The 19,259-nt window shown below is 37.5% G+C and overlaps 1 protein-coding gene and 1 long non-coding RNA gene across 2 annotated transcripts in view; one reads left to right on the forward strand and one right to left on the reverse strand.

Moving 5' to 3' along the window:
- Positions 1-19,259, reverse strand: part of LOC142142024 (uncharacterized) — a 226,312-nt gene that overhangs the window by 189,402 nt on the left and 17,651 nt on the right. The window lies entirely within an intron of this gene.
- The window catches only part of PRSS12 (serine protease 12), a 182,884-nt gene that overhangs the window by 138,283 nt on the left and 25,342 nt on the right, over positions 1-19,259 (forward strand). Inside the window, exons 10-12 of the mRNA XM_075200339.1 lie at positions 6,240-6,445; positions 15,004-15,079; positions 15,833-15,955. Coding sequence (XP_075056440.1) covers positions 6,240-6,445; positions 15,004-15,079; positions 15,833-15,955 — 405 coding nt within the window. The remainder of the gene's footprint in view (positions 1-6,239; positions 6,446-15,003; positions 15,080-15,832; positions 15,956-19,259) is intronic.

The following is a 19,259-nucleotide window of genomic DNA, read 5'->3' on the forward strand; positions in this document are numbered from 1 at the left end:
ACATATGCACGTAGTCAATGTACAGCAAGGGCTTGCCAAGCTCAAGCACACGCAGTAGCGTCCAATTCAAGCTTTGGGCATCTCAAAGATATGTGTTTTTCTGTCATATCACTTGCACCTGCTACAGGTGTGGTTAAAGTGCCGAGTGATAGTGATGACAAACGTATATGCATGCTAGAACATGTGTTTGCAATCAAGAGCAACTTTAAAAATACTTTTTATATAATGTAGACATTCTATATTATGACTATATTATTAAACAGGTGACATTAACTGAATACTTTTATTTTTTTCTGTGCATTCTTTTGTGTCTTTATATTCCACATATGTATATTCTGCAGTGCCTGTCTGTTAGAGCAGAACGGGCATAGAGACTATTCATCAACAGGAGTATCTTTACTTCCGCTCCTTGTTGAATACGGATTTTATGTGCCTTTTAGATAAAAAAAACACACAATACTTTAGTTTTGCGTGCCTTAATGAATCAAGCCCATAGTTTCCATGATATATTTTGGTTTGGTATGATGTCACATACCTGATTAGTATGTTACTGTCAGTGGAGACCTGTTAGTCATAGCCTATACATCTAATAAGCATTATGTCAAGTAGGTTGTAAAATGTGTAAGTCTGTATATTGAATTGGAAGATAAATATAATAAGAAAGAATACAGGAAAAGGTCAATTATTTTAATTATATATTTTTCTTATTATTTAGTATTATATGGAATACACTAAGTTCCTCCAAACTGGGAACTCCCCACAAAAACTCCAACAGTCCAGTGCTGCTTTCCTCTCTATTATTGACACTTACTTGTTTCAAACAGACAGTAATGTTGTTGATGCCCTTATCTGTGTATCATAGGAAGCTGTGTTTGAAAAATGTCTTTCTTACATGCAAACAAGAAGATTGTTGGAGCATGAACTTAAGACTAAATTTTAACTGTTGCATGGAGTCACAAAGCTATCATAAAATACATTGTTTATTTTACACAGCATATTTAAAAATCTAATTTTTATGATGGTTTCCCTTTAATTTAAAGGTGATTATAGATTGTAAGCTTACACATGGGGCCTTCTTTCCTCTTTGTCTGTATTATCCAGCATTGTTTTATTACTGTGTTTGTCCCCAATTGTAATGCGCTATGGAATTTGCTGGCACTATATAAATAAATGTTGATGATGATATGGTGGTTTATACGACCTTGTAACATTGTACTCTCAATTTAACTTCTCTCCTAAACTGTTACAAAATCTGAATAATGAGGTGTGAAAAGGAGGCTTTCCTCAGCACTTCACCATTAATGGAAAACACAGACATTGAAGATTTTGATTGTGGATATTCCATACTTTATAAGAATACAGTCTTCCCCCAGGCAGCATTGTATATTTAAATGCATTTTCCATACACTTACTCTTGATAATTACAACAAATAGACACTGTTAAAACAGACTTGTATCAAATAAGCTTTCTGAACAACACTCAAATGCTGCAGGGCTGGAAAGTGTATTAGCAAAGAGTCAACCTCATCCAACCTTGTGAGGGTTACTGGAGACTGCAGCTTATTGCCTGCAAGCCAACAATGTCATTATATGAAGCAGAGTAAAAGCGAACAGCCTGAATCACATTAAAGGACTGTCTTCCAAATTATAAAAGAGCCATTAAGACCCTAAATATATCAGGATATCTAATTGCAGTGCAGTCAAGCAACACATGAGATCACACACATTATGTGTTGTATTACATAATGTCTGAAGACTGGCTACAGGATTTAACAACATGTAGCCAATTTAAGAAAGGAGTGAAATCAGGGGTGATATGTTTGACGTGCCTGACACTGAACGTAATAGATGTTATAGCTCAAAGTCTTGTCTCTGCAAAAAAAAATGCAGTAAATGTCATTTTCTGTCATGCTGAGTGCAATTTACTGCTGCTTGCTTTTTCTGTGCAAGAAAATGCAGGTATATATCATTAATAATATATGACTGGGTATTACTAAAACAGATATTAGTGCATATCATACTATAGTCATTTTATTTATGCTTATACTCCTACAAACATTCCTGCAGTTATGAACTACAACAAATATTTATGTAAAATTGCTATGTTATAATAAGCCCAACACCACTTTTAAGGTTTGCCTGGGCCTTTCCACTAGACCTATGAACTGACACTTTCCTGCATTCCCTACAGATGCCGCCAGGCAGATGTATGCACTTTCCGTAAATATAGGGAAATTTCTGCAAAAAATAGGTACAATGTTAACACAAATAATAAATTGTACTTTTGCAAATGACTTTTTTTTTTCTAACTTAGTTATGCAACCCCTGTTTGTATGTATATAGCAGTAGCATATATTTAGAAGTGGTATTCCTGACACCAATCTGATGATACCCTTAGGTCATACTCCCAGCAGTAGCATGGTCTCTCTCTTTCTTCTATGCCAAGATGTATAGATTATTATGGGCAAAGAGTGATCCTTGCACATGCAGGTTTGCATAAAGATGAAATACAGGGGTGGCATGTAAATTGGTGCAGACATAACTGATGAAAATAATGGACGTCAGGTCATCTTCAGTGAATAAAGTATATGTATATATTTATTTATAGTCTTTGTACACAGTCACTTGTCTTTACATCTTGGAACACATTGCATCAATAATCACTTCTTCACATCTATACATTGCAGTATAAGCCGACTCTAACCTGCCAGTTATCATCAGGCTCAACTGATGATAACAAATTCACTTGGGTCAAGAGCTAACACTCACTTCTTGTCGCACTTTCGATATAGCTTCTCTCATAATACACTGTAACCTTTTAGCAACTAGCAACGGCTTCACCATAAGTCCATGTGTCTCTTGCCATACTGGGTGATCCCATATATTAGGGTATTCTGGTTCTGCATACTCAATCTGACCAAGATGCAATCACAACTTTCATCAATTATCTCATCTCCCACCTAGACTGCTGTAACTATCTTCTATCTGGCAAGCCACTGCACCATTCTGCAAATCCCTACACTGGCACCAAGAATCTAATTCAATTTACCTTCAAAGCCCTCAATAGCAACACCCATTCATACTTCTCAAACTATCTCAAAATAGTTTCAATCCCACTTCGGTCTACCCCTGTCCTGTGCCTCGCCTCATCTCAGATAAACACCTCTCAAGCCTTTGAGACTTCTTTCATTCCATTACCCTACGATGTCTGATCATACTCTCCCCAGCTTTCAAATAAACAGTCTCCCACCCAAATTACTGACACTGGTACATACACTCTCTCCTCTTAGTTGAGCTGTGCTTTTTCCTACTAGATTGTAAGCACATGAGCAGTGCCCTCCTTTCCCTTTGCCTCTCTTGTATGCCCTGTTTTCCCCACTGTCTAGTGCTGCAGATCACTATGGTGCCTTACAAATCAACAAAAACAACAGTTGGAATAGGTTTCACATTGGCGTTGAACAATGCTCTCTGCATCCATCTCTCACTCTGATCAGTTTAGCTGAATTTGTAACCATAACACATTTTCTCTCTGGATCTCTATCTCAGATGCAGGAACTGCACATGTTCTTATCTCTCCTTCTTCATCCGATACTCTTGGCTTTCATGGACCTCAGAATATCTCTTTTTCATTCTGCTCCTGCTCTTGCTCACTCTCACATCTCAACACTGAACTTTACTCACTTGGTCATGGAACTCTTAACTCCTCCCACTCTGAGCATCTCACACTCATTTGCAGTAGGGGCCATTAAATATATGTTTTCTGAAGTAAAGAGAAAATAGCCTGATAGCGCTTACAATATAAACACCTAATTAAACAGCTGTCCAAGAAAAGTGAACACCTTCTTTAAAATCACACAATCTATCAAATAATTTGACTGCGCTTAATAGGTGGAAGTATTTAAAATGTATATTAAACAGTTAGACACTCATATCTGTAATAAATCAAAATTCTTTATTTATTAAACATAAAAATAACACTAATCAAATAAGTCACACTGCATTAATAAATAAAGGTAGATGGGACCAAATCTGAAAGTAACAGTATATTCAAAGGTTTGGGGCTTGTATCAGGTTGAGTCTTTTTTTTTTATATATAATATAATAATCTTGCCCTGGAATGAGTCCGGATCCCTTTAAGAAAGTTGCTACATGGAGCAATGAAAGTGCAGAGTTGGGTACATGTTGAAACAAAGTACAACTATTGTACTTAACTGTTAGGCTTCTTTCATCAACAGTCTGGATCCAACCACAGGAATACCATTGGCACAATTTCAATGCATCCTATTAATGTCATAAGTAAAAACCTAGTAGTTGCAATGTTGATGTTTGTATTACATTTATGATGGAGCCAAGGAAACCTACCATCGTGCAGCGTTTATGGTCTCATAAATGTTTTATATTGCTAGTTATTTTGCTGAACTACACACAACCATAATTCGTTGGTACTCACCAATCTGCTTTAAATTGTATTGTTTGTTAATATAATGCTTCCACTAATTGATCAGTCAATTACATGACAAGGTCAAGTGTGCCTAAAAAAAAATAGCCTACCAGTTTAGATACGATATATGAGAAATATTGTTTTTATTTTTTTCACTACATACCTTCTTTTTCTGTTTAGGAAACCACAAATGCAGTACCTTCACATCCATCTAGTGTTATCACTTTGATTATAGTAATAGTAGGATGGCAGTCAGTTTATTTGCATTATCTCATTAACATTTGGGTTGCATAAGAATAATCTCTAGAACAGACAGAGTTAACACAGGTAGAAATATTTGTACTAGACTTTCTGCTGGCATAAGTGAGTAAATGAACTCCAATAGAGATCTTGGCAAATGCTCTGGTGTACCGTTATACATAACATGATGTATAGTGCAGTTTTGCCAATGGTTCTGGAGAAGGTAATTACCTGGAAAGTGCTATAATTAATTGCATTTTACTTCCCATGGTTGCGGTAATCTTCATTAGAAGACTTCTTGCCCTGTAGAAGATTACCATCAGTGGAATAAAATGGGATTCTTTCCAGGAGAAATGTTTTCAAACACACAAATAGCAAAGGGAAAAACAATGAAACAGACTAAAACAAATGTGTTCTCCATTCATTATTTTGTTTGCTTTAATTACATTAAGGGTGGGCAACATTAGAACTGCAGTTAGTTAATAACAAGCTAAAAGGCAAAATAGATATTAGGACATTTTGCTGAACCGGCAAACCATAGAGTGTATTTACAATTTATAGGCAAGCTCATAACTGATTAATATTAGCAATTTCACTTGTATGAGTGGAGAATTGTTAACTAATTTAGCTTGTGGAGCCTTGTATCAAAGGTCTGACTTTAACTTTTGCTCTCCAGAGAATCACAGCAAAGCCATTTCTTCTAGAAGAACCATGTATGCCCTGCCCTTCTATAGTAAGGTCGAGTGAGATTTATCAGCTGCTTCTCTCTTAGTTTCTCTCAGATTAGACCTTCAGTACATGGAGGATTTCTGGCCTCTAGTACTGTACGTTTTCACATTAAACAAAATGGCAAAGTGTTTTTTGGAACAGAGCATTTATGTTATTCCATATATAAAGCTACAATTGCTTGGGACTAAGTCTGCCAAGTACCATTTCTAAAAATACCGGCAGAGCTGATTGCTTTCAAAGGGCCAAAACAACTGACGTCATTAAGGGTTTCTGTAATAATCTAAAACTAAAAATCCCTAGCGCTGAATCAACCAGAATATGAATCAAAAACTCAATCAAATTACAGAGTGGTGGCAAAAGCTCCTGCAGCTGCGAAGGACCTGTGCGTCCTAAATAATAAGGAGAAATTCACAGCGCTGGAAACTGTACCATCACTCTCACAAGTATAAAGAGTCTATACTTGTGAGAGTGATGGTACAGTTTCCAGGGCTGTGAATTTCTCTTTATTATTCTTCTTTATTATTTGTTTCTGTAATAATGTTGAGCAGAAATCATTGGAGAAGAATAACAGTGGAAGTAAATAGATTTTCCAGGAATAATACATAAACATATTGATTACTGAACATCATCTTGGAGTCAGATGTTTTTGAAATTATTTTTTGATTTTCATCTTGAAAGATTAAGAACTGCTCATTCTATCTGGCTGTTTTCACATTCCATCCTATACTTGTCATTCTTTATGTTAGTAATCATACTATTCACATGTAGTTGTTTTTATAACTGAACAATGAGGTCTCAGTAACTAATCATATCGTAATAAATATTTCAGGGGTCCAGCAAAGGCCAGGACCATGGCTTATTTTGGAGAAGGAAAGGGGCCTATTCATGTGGATAATGTCAAATGTACAGGAAATGAAAGATCTTTGGCAGACTGTATCAAGCAAGATATTGGAAAGCACAACTGCCGACATAGTGAAGATGCTGGAGTGATCTGTGATTATCTGAGCAAGAAGATGACAATGGTTGGACCTAAAGGTATGAAGTTCTGGACATTGACAATAAGATGCCAACCTTTTTGCTTTTTCCAGAAAAGACAGGTGTCATGGCTACAAATGCAGCTAATCTCATCAGAGTGAGAGATGGATGCAGAGAGCATGAGTTCATGCTAATGTGAGACAAGTTATTATTATTGTTGTTGGTTTCCTAGGTGTCACTGTGCTCCACAGCACTAGACAGGTTGGAGAACAGTTCATACAAGGTAGGCCGCATAAATGCAGATGTGAAAACAAACAGCAAGGAGGGAGCTGCTCATGAGAAAGTTTACCATCTATTAGGAAAAAAATCACATAATGAGGTATTGCTTAAATGTTGCTATGGAGGTATGATTACAAAACAATCACTACAAAAATGAGGCCCATTCCATAAAAGCTACACTATGCTTCCTCTGGGGTGCAAAATACAGTAAAAGGTATCGGTGTCTAATACCTCCATGTCTGTTAATTTAGGGCAGGGTATTGTAATGGGCCCCATGCCATGTAGGTATACTTCTAATAGCTGTGTACTATGAATTGTTAATTGTTACAGATTTTGTATTATTTTGTACAATTACATAATTGTAACAGTAAATTAAATTAAGGAAAACAAAGGTGAAAGGATGGGCTTATAGGATGCAGTAAGCCCTTGAATGGGGGCTGGTTTTACAGATTTTTTTTGGGCTCCTTTTGTCACTGGACACTTACCGACTGTAGGTATAAACCTCACACCACCTTGGTACCCCCATTTGTAGGACAATGTCGCCCTTTACTACTTCCAGGGCTTTGGACCCTAATGTCTTATGCCCCCTCACACTCATATAGGGCTCCACGAGGAAAGGATAACCTGCCAGCCAGAGCTCTTAAACATTTAAACAAATGGAGAACATGCTTAAGGTATTTGCATGTTTAACACAGAAGGCACCACAATCAATGGGCTTTATATTAAAACATTTCCCCAGTACTTGTGGGAAATAGGGGAAAAGATTCTCAGCCACAACTATTAATTCAAGACTAAAATATGGATCCCGAAGCTAACTTGCAGAATTTATTTTGGTCACAAATAAAACAGGATAAGAACTCCTGACATAGGAAAATAAATACACAAATTTCTAAATTTGAGAAAGGCAGGTACTGGTAGTTAATCATTTGCATTTGCTGAAACAGGATTGTCATGGGTATAGCAGGACACATGGTAAGCTCTAGAATCTCAAGCTCTCCACATAACCAAGGCAATAACTGAGTTCAATGGGAAGTCTAGATATATAGGTATAATTTTCTAAAACAATTTATGGAAAACATTTTCTATAAAATTAGATATCATATGGAGATGTTTGGCACATTAGGGAGTCTTGAAGGTTGTCCTTGTGTCACATATGCAAAATGACTCCAGGAAGATTAGGAAACAACTGTTGAATCCTTTGATCCGTAAAAATGATCAGCCTAAGGCTGAAGTCTATCTGGTCTTAAATAATTTGAAAATTAGTTAAGTACAATGAATTCATAAATGGTTTTCTAATACTTAATTAGAAATAATAAATGAATAATATATAAATCAAGATATGCTTTATAGAAAAATATATGAGCATAAAATATTGCGTTGGGCTTTTGTGTTGCATAGGAAAATAGGAACAGAGCTCATTAACAGCACAGCAAAGTATTAAAAATGTGTCTTCTATTTTTGATGATAGCAAAAGTACCTTTCATAAATTTCTCAAGTCTCAACCAAATGGAACTTTTCTTTTTATTAAAAATGGTTCTGTCTTTCCTCCGTGTCTATAAGAAGTCCACAGGCAAATGAGTTCACTGTGTCTAGAGGAAGGTCAGAAACTTCATTTACTTGACATTCTCCTTAGTCACAGTCACAGCTGTTTTGCTGAGGCCTGTGGTGTGAAGAAACAAGTAGATACATTATTAACCGCCTCAATCTGAGACAAGTAGGCAACTGCCAAGAGACAGTACCAATTAAGAGTTGGGGGATGCTATGGGTGCTGTTGCTAGGCAATGATCATATTCCTAGAATAAATGAAGATTTGCAGATCATAGATTTCTGCCAACAATAGACAGCTTTGGACAGAACAATCCATTCAGCTCACAGCATAAATAATTATCAGACTTTAAAATGACATGGTTAGTCCTTGCATGCAGGAAATTGGAGAAACCAGATAATTTGCCATGGAAAAAGGTCTACATACACATGTTAATAAAATATGTTTGACATATTGATGTGTATATATATATATATATATATATATATATATATATATATATATATATATACCGTGTATATATATATATATATATATATATATATATATATATATGTATATATATATATCATTTAAAATATACAGCTTTTATACCATTTGTTCATCACGAATTTCAACCTCTTGCCTTTTAAACTTTCAAGCAAAGTTTACAACTGTGTTATACAATTAGTTTTAGGCATCACCCTGTAACTTGTAAAGCCTTATTGGGCACAAATACTATTCAATACAATGAAATTAATACTGCCCACGTGACTTATCTCTCTGCCTGTCCTCTTCCAGTGTCCTGTAGATCTTGTATGAAACTTTTGGCTGGGAAACTCTGTTTCCCCTTTCTCAACCAATACCCATCTTCAGCTACTTTCAGGTGCAGTTAGAATACCATGTGCACTGCCCACTAATTTCTGGGTTGTAATCAAATGAGGTGGGTTGTGGATAGTGAGATGCGGAACTCTCATGTCTATTAAATGCTTCAAAGCTTCAGGCTGCTGTTTTGGCTCTGGGCATAAAAAACTACAAATAGATATAGAATTTTTTTTTAAAATAGGCGTATTTGTCAACACTATCTTCCCGCACCCAATTGAAATGTGGTCACTTTAGGTGCTTTTCCATTGTCAGCTACTATTTTTTATCTTGTCTCACTTTGGAAAAAGATTTAATATGGCAGCCCCCATTTATATTGGTAAATGTAAACATCTATACACAGCAGGCGCAGCAGCTCCGTTTCAGCAGCCCTGTGCTATACAGCAGGCGCAGCGCTGTCAAAAATGCGTCCGCGGCGGTGCTGTATACAATACAGCACCGCCGCGGACGCTATATAGTACAGTGCCGCTATGTAGGGGCACTTCTTTAGCGGAGGGGAGGGGTTTCTGGAGACCAAGAAACCCCCCCCTACGTGCGCCCCTGAAATCTGTGCTGCTCTTACACCATTAAGCAATAGCACACTGAACATCTGAACTGGTTCTAATACAGTTATAACTTAAGAAGATATTTACCTGAAACAACATACAAATAAACTTTAGCCATGCGGCACATGAAGAACTGGGTAATAAATGGGCAGCATGGTGGCTCAGTGGTTAGCACTTCTGCCTTACAGCACTGGGGTCATGAGTTCAATTCCTAACCACGGCCTTAACTGTGAAGAGTTTGTATTGTTTCCCCATGTTTGAGTGGGTTTCCTCCCACACTCCAAAAACATACTGGTAGGTTAATTGGCTGCTAACGAATTGAACCTAGTCTGTGTGTGTATGTTAGGGAATTTAGACTGTATGCCCCAATGGGGCAGGGACTGATGTGTGACTGTATGCCCCAATGGGGCAGGGACAGTGCTGCGGAATTAGTGGCGCTATATAAATAAATGGTGATGATGATAAAGAGGAAGATCCCACCGGACATCAGACATAAAATACTTAGTTAAACCCTGTAAGTTACCCATACCTCCTTGAGCTGCATAAATATTGAGGGTTAAAGTTGTGTCTGAAATGTGTGTGTAGGGATATTCTTTTTTGTGGCCACTAATACTGGAAGGTGACAGGTTACAGATTCTCCTTGCAAAAGGCAAGCTCACCCTGCTATGGAGCAACAGCCACCTAAGTAGTTCTGCTGGACAAGAATAGCAATCACCAGTCTCAGATTCTCTTCCGATCCCAATAACATCTATCTCTATCCCTCTATGTCACCAAGTTTTTAAAATCCCCAGGACCTTCTTCACCTCGCCCAAGGAAAATTACCCATATTGGGAGTTTGTAAAACAAAATTATCTATTAACCTGATCAGTCTAGAACAATGGGCTGAGTTGGTTTGTTGAACAAAATGATCCAATAGCATGATCAGGGCCATCTTTTCCATTGGGCACGATGGGCAGCTGCCCGGGGGCCCCACGGGCAAGGGGGCCCCATAGGCACGGCTCTTAATGAGAATAAATAATCCTGCAAAAGAAAACAACCTGCAAAAAACCTTCAAGGGTCACTGAGCAAGTACATCTATCTATCTCTATCTCTATATATCTATATATCTGTATCTGTATACATCTATATATCTATATCTATATCTAGGGGCCCCAGTGCACTGCTTTGCCCGGGGGCCCATAATGTTGTTGAGATGGCCCTGAGCATGATCAGTGGAGGAATGTGGTAGGATAACATAATAATCATTTCTTGTGATGTACATCTGAATGTGGTGGGATCAGGTACCTGTCACCAGTGCCGAAAGTGGTATTTACAGCTGCTCTGTTCAGAGCGGGAACTAAGCTGGTATATCTCCCGTGCTCAAAAAAAAAGGTGGAGCTCCTCCCTGTTACCCAGGATTGCCATGTTCTGCCGACCCGCCTGTCACTTCTGCATAACACAATGAAGAAATAGTGGTTGGGTATAGAAAACTGTCAGTACCTAGTGGGAAAAAGGGATCCCAGGTGTGCTATCCTTGTTTTGCCACAAACAGTTTTCATGTGGGTTATATTTTTGTGTCACTTTCAAAAACCAAAATGCCAGAACATCCCAAGCTGCTGGCAAAGCCGATCAAAGTCCCAATTGGCAGTTTCTAACCAAACACCAGAAAACTAATCCACAAAACCAATTATTATTAATGTTATGCTGTTTTTGCTGCATCTACAAGTTTAATAAGGCACTTAAATTGATAGATGATGTTTTATTGTCCGTAAAAGACCATACTTTTTAAAGGGGTTTAAGAATTTTGTAAATGAAACACCCCAGGAGCGTTATTAAATTGTGTATCTTGTTTCCCGTTTTAAATTGTTTATTAAAGTCTATACAGTAATGGATTTGTACAATACCATAGCAATTTTAACTAGACCAGCAGGTTTTCTGCTTTATTTGGTAATTACATACACAGACGTCTCAGTCTACAGATGGAAAGTACTATTAAAATGAATAATACAAGGCTGTTGAGAACAGGTTTGTTTGTACACTGGGTATTATTACAGAACCAAAATAGAGATGGGAAGTATGAATGTGTTGATGAAAAAAAATCTTTTACACCACATGCAGCAAATTGCCAACAGGGGCTTAATGTTGCCATGATAATAAAACAGCAGTCCTACAGTATGCTTTTCATTGTGCATTTTATTGTATATTTCATTTGCTGAGGTGCTTTTCTAAAATCCCTACATTCTGGAGCATCACATCTTTATTAGGACACAGCTTTAATGAACATCAAATACTTTCCAAAAGAGTTTGTCATTGAAAGGTGAAAGGATAGACACAGCACATAAGGGAGTATTTAAGGTGACGGTGAATGTGCATTGTAAATTGTCGTCACTTGCAGTGCTTAGGTTACATGTAAGGGGATACCTGATAATGAGGTGCAACATTGCTAAGTGCTTTGTAGGTAAATGTTAGACTTTTTAACTGTGCCCTGTGCATAATAGGCATCTAGTGTAGAAACAGGATCACTTGAACAGGATGAAAGGTCTATGGCTCCATTACAATCTGTTATGCATCCTGCAGTTTGATGCAGTCTGTTTAGCAGTAACACACAGAGCAAGGTGTTGCAATAGTCTAGACGGGATATCACAATTATTTTACTTGTATTAAGAGTGAGCAAGAGACAGATGAGCCCTAAGCAGCAAGCTTGGGGAGCTGGAGGGTTGGAATGTTACCAATAGTGATTGTTATATCAGTCAAGGGAACAGATGTAGATGGAGAAGTAATGTCAAGTTCGGTTTTATTGTCTACTGAGTTTTAAATAGCAAGATGACATGAAAAAGGAGATAGTTCCCAGCCAGGGACGTGAGTCAGTATAAACAAACAGATCAAGAGAGAATAGATAGATATATAAGAGTGTAATAGCATATACAGTACATAATGCTAAATAAATGAATAAGCTGATCAATAGTTTGTAGATGGATGAGAGGGGAGTCTAAGTACAAATCTGTGAGGTACACAAAAAAACCGCATTAAGTAAGGAGGTAGAACTGGAATAGGAAACACTATCCATGTCTATTCAGAGAAATATGAGGGGATTCAAGATAGTGCAAGACCTTGGATTTCAAAAAATATGGAGAAGTAGTATCAAAGTCTGCAGATCCGGTAGAAGGATGTTGTCCACAAACACTACAATATCAGCAGTGATACATCACAGCATGTGTGGCCTCAAAATGAAAGATTGGTATGTGATCTCTTTTGCCCATACCCACCAAGCTGCCTGGGGCAAAAAGGACCGCATATAGTTGCAGATCAGGCCACCAGGGGAATCTTCACATAGTGATATCGGGTAGGGTTTGTTTTTCCTGTGATAGTTATTCTGACAATGAAATGTAGACTTACTATAAAAAAGACACACAAGATCTGTGAATTATTATGTTCAGAAATCTTAGTTAATGTAGTGCTGGCAGACATGATGGCCTGCACATGTGCACTAATATCAGGGACTGATAAAGCTTTGCTCACAGTGATAACACTGAGACCAAGGGAGCGAGGGAAAAGTCAGGGGAGAGGAATGACTGGAAACTGGCAGTTGAAGTGTTGTGGTTGGCCTGGAAAAAGGGGGGCAGAGGAAAAGGAGTCTGGAAGTGAAAAGGAGAGGAAGAAAGTGACAAGCAAGAGAACGGACAGGAGGCAGAAGTTAGAACTTGGATTTGAGAAGAGAGAGACAAGAGGAGACTGAACAGAGCGACATATACAGCAGCAGGCTGAAATTTAACAACAAAGTGGGGAAAAAAATCAGAATGCTAGAAGCAAAACAAACTATATTATTAAAGCTGACAAGCAAGAGATAAGACATCATTCATACCACGTTCAATACCTGTACCCCAATCCTGAAGAGATTGCCTGAAACTGGACCTGAAGCAATATATTGATATGTACCCTTTAGTTTTATTATACTTCCTGTTTTACTAGAAAAATTGAGTAAGTTGTACATATTATTTTAGTTAGTCAAGGACCGGGTGGGAAGTCCTTAGGATTAATGATATATACCCTTGTTCCGGGTAAAGGGCAAGTTTAGGGATAGTTAGCCAAGCTTATGGACTGAGTCATATAGGTATTGTATGAAAACCACTCAAGAGAGGTTGGAGTTCTGCTACATGTGACAAGCATCGGAGAAATCTGTGTTTATTACTATTTTAATATTGCTTGCTGGAGGGATCTTTACCATAGGAGCATTGCAGTTACCCTTTTATTTCTACTGAGAACTCATATTGTATTACTGAAAAGTAGTGAACTGAGCCTGCAGATGTGAATACCCAAACCCAAATGCACTTTATGATGTGTGGTGCATATTGTTATATATTAGACAGTCAAATTTATATGTGAAAGTTATATTGGTTTCAACTGCCATGTTTTTACATGTCCCTGTTTATGTGAACTGTTCGCTAGAATAATGTTAAGATGCAGAGGTACCTCTGAAGCTAGCCTTTAGGATATTAAGATCTGTATGTTATTATATGATAAACTAAAAGTTAATCTGTTGTTTAGTTTACCTGTGAGCCGATATACTGTTTTAAATGTGCACACGTTATGCAAACTTACTAAAAGAGAAACTAGCCTTGGGAACCACTCTAGAAATAAACGTTGTGGTGGTTTCTAAAGCTAGCTACAGAGTGGTGTGTGTTTTCTGTATTCGAGCCTGGGGTTTAGAGTAAGGAGGCGGAGGGTTCCTTGGTCTGCCTCTGGTGTCACTGAACAAGGGCATTACCCCATGAAGAGCTTACTGTCTGAAGACCAAGGTGGAGGCACATTGCACGGAGAATAAAGATAAACTAGTGGGCCAGGAACCCGAAACACACCCACACAGACCCATACCCATACATACCTCTTTTCCTAGGAAAAGAGGGGTGTTACATCAATGTAGTTAATAATGAAAACATCTAAAACAGATGGCAAAAATAAATTACATTTTGTTGAATTAGTTGAATATATAAAGTGTTATGAATTGCTGTTTTGAATTATATTGAGATAAATGAATTGACACATTTTTGCAGACAGCTAAGACTTACATTAAATTGTATGTACTACATATTAGTATCATGTCCAAGCAGGACCGACACTGGAGGATTTTCCCTAAGGATAGTTGAGAAAGCACAAATGGATGCCATGCGTCTCGGTTTACATGAATGTATTTATAAGGATGATCTCTACTTTCTGTCAGCTATTTCCATAACCTTATACTCCTTGAAATTTGTAATGGGGATTCCCTCATCTTAAAGTGATTTTTACACGTTGTGTTGCTCTGTGTATTTCTGTTTGAATCTTTTTTACCATTTTGTCTGCTTTTGCAATAAATATATGAAACCAGTCATATATTTTCTTAATGATTAATACTGTTGCTTTATCCACAGAATCATCCCTTGTGTGTGGGTTGCGGTTACTACATCGGCGTCCTAAACGTATTATTGGTGGTAAAAATTCCTTACGGTAAGTAAATTTATACAACAACTCAAAAATGTATTTATTGCAGTGTCAATTTTAAACAGTCTCGCATAGGGCTCTATGTATCAAAGAGAGAAAAGTCCTATCACCGGCAAAATGGGTAATTTCACCAGAGATAGGGCTTCTTCCTATCTATTAAGGGGTTGACACCAGGATTGCGCCCTGGCAGGAGATATTTACTGACAAAATCCATTGTTATTCAAATTAACCCATTTTTCAACTGTGAATAATATAAAAATATTTTTTCTTATTATATCTTATATATAAACATTTTTTTCAAAAAGTAAGGGCTTTCAGTTCTGTTACACATGAGTGAACCGGCTGGTCGGGTCACGAGTGCACATATACCTGGACACTGCATACACACTTCCACATTTGCCTGACATCATTCCATTGTTGATCGTAGTTTTTAAGGAAATTTCGAAAACCAAATCAAACGAAGCGATGTGCTTTGGTGACATCTCACCAAACGGATTGTTTATCGTGTGATCTGCACGATCATTGCATGAAATTCCTGTCGTGTCTAAACAGTTCTACTATAAATCGGGGATGAGGGATTGGTAGAGGATAAAAGTATTTACAGATTTTATTTGTTATGTCAAGTGTCTCTGTACAACTGAAAGTATTTCTAACCTGTCTCTACACTGTTGATTATATAGAATCTTACACACAGTCTGAAATTTCCAGAATAGTATTTTCCTCCAGTTTAAAATGATACCATTATTTCTTTCCACATAGAGGTGGATGGCCCTGGCAGGTAGCTCTGCGGCTGAAATCTTCTCACAGTGATGGAAGACTGTTATGTGGAGCTACTCTCATCAGCAGCTGCTGGGTGCTCACTGCTGCTCATTGTTTTAAGAGGTATGTTGACAAAAAGAAAATAGATCTGTGCAGCAATGTTCTACTGAAAGGACCAACATAGCCAAATAAATATTTACCTGTTCCCAGTCACTCATATCATATTGTGAAAAATGCATTTTATAGCTGCACATTATGCGTTATTGCAGATGAAAAAAATAACATGTTTCCTGCTAACAAAGAAAATAAAAGTATAACAAGGGCTTGCTATGCATAGTTAATATGACATTCAATTAGGTCCTTGTTTGGCAACAAGAAAACTAAAGATGTATTTCAAAAATTATAGCAGTAATTATAATATAAAATTTCACACATTATTTTACAGTAGTAAACAAATTAGCTTGTATTCTAGAAGCAAATTAAAGCAAAGCAGACAGACATTGTGATATGTTAAAGTGACACACTGTTTTACTTCTCATTGGTTGTTGGACTAAACCTGTCTGCTCCAAAAGTTGTTTCACATCCCACACTGTCACCCCACCCTATTTAGAAACTGTGATATCACTTGTAGTCTTTATGTTGATCACACACACCAAACTCTGATCATATAATTTGCCCAAATTGACATAACAATGTAGCATGTGTTGGCCCCAGATGCCACCGGTGATGGTCATAATTGTGGCGAAGCTAAGGTCAGCACTTAATGTTGGCAGGCTACATGCCGACATTTACATTATGCAGACAGGTTGACAATGTCGTCAGACCCGGCAGCATTGCTCTTTTAATGTCTGCATTGTGATTGTCAACATTGTCAATGTCACCAATCACACTGACGACATTGTAACTAGAGATGAGCGGGCTCGGATATCTGAAATCCGAGCCCACCCGAACGTTGCCGATCCGAGCCGGATCCGAGACAGATCCGGGTATTCCCGCCAATTGCAAAACTGAAACCGAGACTCTGAGTCATAATCCCGCTGTCGGATCTCGCGATACTCGGATCCTATAAATTCCCCGCTAGTCGCCGCCATCTTCATTCGGGCATTGATCAGGGTAGAGGGAGGGTGTGTTAGGTGGTCCTCTGTCCTGCTATATCTCGTGCTGTGCTGTGCTGTATTTTTCAAAATAAATCCAAAACCTTAAATCCGAACCAAAACCTTTCGTGAGGTGTTTTGCGAAACAAATCCGAACCCAAAACCTCAAGCAAATCCGAATCCAAAACACAAAACACGAGACACCAAAAGTGGCCGGTGCACATCCCTAATTGTAACCCGTCTGCACAGTGTAAATGTTGGCATTTAGCATGCCGACATGACAATGTCGGCAAGTTAAGTGTTGACATGAGCTCTGTGGCAATTATGTCCCCTACCTAATGCCACTAACCCACTGATATATGTGTAGGATTATTAGCTGACTAATAATTGCGATGTGGTCATTTTGACTGACCATCAGACAACTATACAACTATTCAATTTGACCACAGATCTGTTCCGCATAGATGAGGGTTGCAATGCCTGCCCAATCAGGTACTATCTCCTATATACGAACGAAGTAGTGTGACTTTTTAAGGGGGGCCCACTTAACTATTACTAGGAGGTTGAAGCTACCTAAGTAGTGGTGGATATCCCATTTCATACACTCACCTTCTGCTGACTCGGCATCAGGGAAAGCAGGCAGTTTACAGTTACATTGTATAAACAATACATTTCAGAAGTGGAAGTTGCTCAGTCAATTTATAGGTTCACAGCAGGTGCTTGAAAGGGTGGGGTTATCCAGAGGGGAAATAAATACAGAGAAAAATCCCCCAGCGACACTGTGGAGAGTAAGTAAAAGAGCTGCCTTTCTACTTGTACATAAAAATACAGAATTCTCAATTACACATATTTGCAAATGCATAATAAGCCATCCATCCCGTCAAGGCGCTTCTGCTAACTTACCAAGAGTTACCCCATAAACAAAACATTTCCAGAGAGTATTCTGTTTTCATGAATGCTGGACACACTTTCACACTCACATATGCCCATGATGCGTTATTGGAAGTAGAATATAGCCAGAGCCACTTCAAGAGAGAGTCCATGGTAAAGATCACCATACCATACTAGGGCGATTTTCAAAAATACATATGATCAAGTTACATTTCAGATGGTGTAAAATAATGATGTCTATGGATTTCTTACATCTTTAAAAATAGGGGAAAAGAGAAAAAAGTTAGAATTTGGTGACTTTTATAGACTGAATAAACTCTCAGTTACATGGGTGTCCTTTTTTTACTTAAAAAATGATGACAGCTCTAACTATGTAATTAAGAACTAAAAAGCCAATCTAGACCCTGCATATAAGTTCTTTGTAACCTAAACTGTAGCAAGTCTCAATTCATTTTTTTCAGGAAGTCTTGTTTATTTATTCTGCTATATATTATATTAAATACAAAGTTTCATATACAATAGAATAAACAGATATTTATGATTTCTGTACAGTTATATATAGTAACATATAGTAACACAGTGCATGCCATTGAGCATACATTTCATTTGGCTCATAATAACTATATTAGGAAGATAAGTACTTTCACCAAATTCGAACGTCATTCGGAAATGCAGGAAATTCTTTTAATATTTAGTAAAAGATACTTGGCTGACTTTTTATAAGGTGAATCTGAAACAGATGTGTTGCTCTTGGTTGAAAGTAAAACTTTCAATCCACAGGAGTTTTCTTGCAGATATACCGCACTCAGTCGACATAATAAAGCTGTTTACATTCCAGTACTCACATTACAGTTTAATACTATTTTCTTCTATTCTGAGAGAACTGTTCGTAAACAAAATAAAGATCACCATTGCGTCTTTGAACAATTTCCAAATCTATGTCATTTACATTATAGGATCGAGGCCGCATCTGCTGGTTTAGCCAATCTGCTATCCAATAAAAACAGTAAGACATGCTGCAATTATATATAGATGGTTTTCAATTATTTTAGCTTTAATTGTATCCTTCCTCTTGCACTATACATGAAATTCATGAAAACAAGTCAGCACTTCATAACTCCACCTCAAGGTTAAATGAAGGACAGTGTACAAATATAAAGCAAATGATTTTCGTTGGAGTGATTATGAATAGCATTTCATATATATATATATATATATATATATATATATATATATATATATATATATATATATATGTATGCAAGCGGCAAGACTCGTCTCAACAGCATTTTAGGAACATTTAAAAAAAATGCAGGTGACTCAGCCCACTGTGGGACCGGCCCCTGCCCCCCCAGTCCAGTCTGCTCCTCTCTCTCTCTCTCTCTCTCTCTCTCATATATATGTGTATATATATTTATATATATATATATATATATATATAT

The sequence above is a fragment of the Mixophyes fleayi genome, chromosome 1 (assembly GCF_038048845.1).
Source record: "Mixophyes fleayi isolate aMixFle1 chromosome 1, aMixFle1.hap1, whole genome shotgun sequence".
NCBI classification, from domain to species: Eukaryota; Metazoa; Chordata; class Amphibia; order Anura; family Limnodynastidae; genus Mixophyes; species Mixophyes fleayi.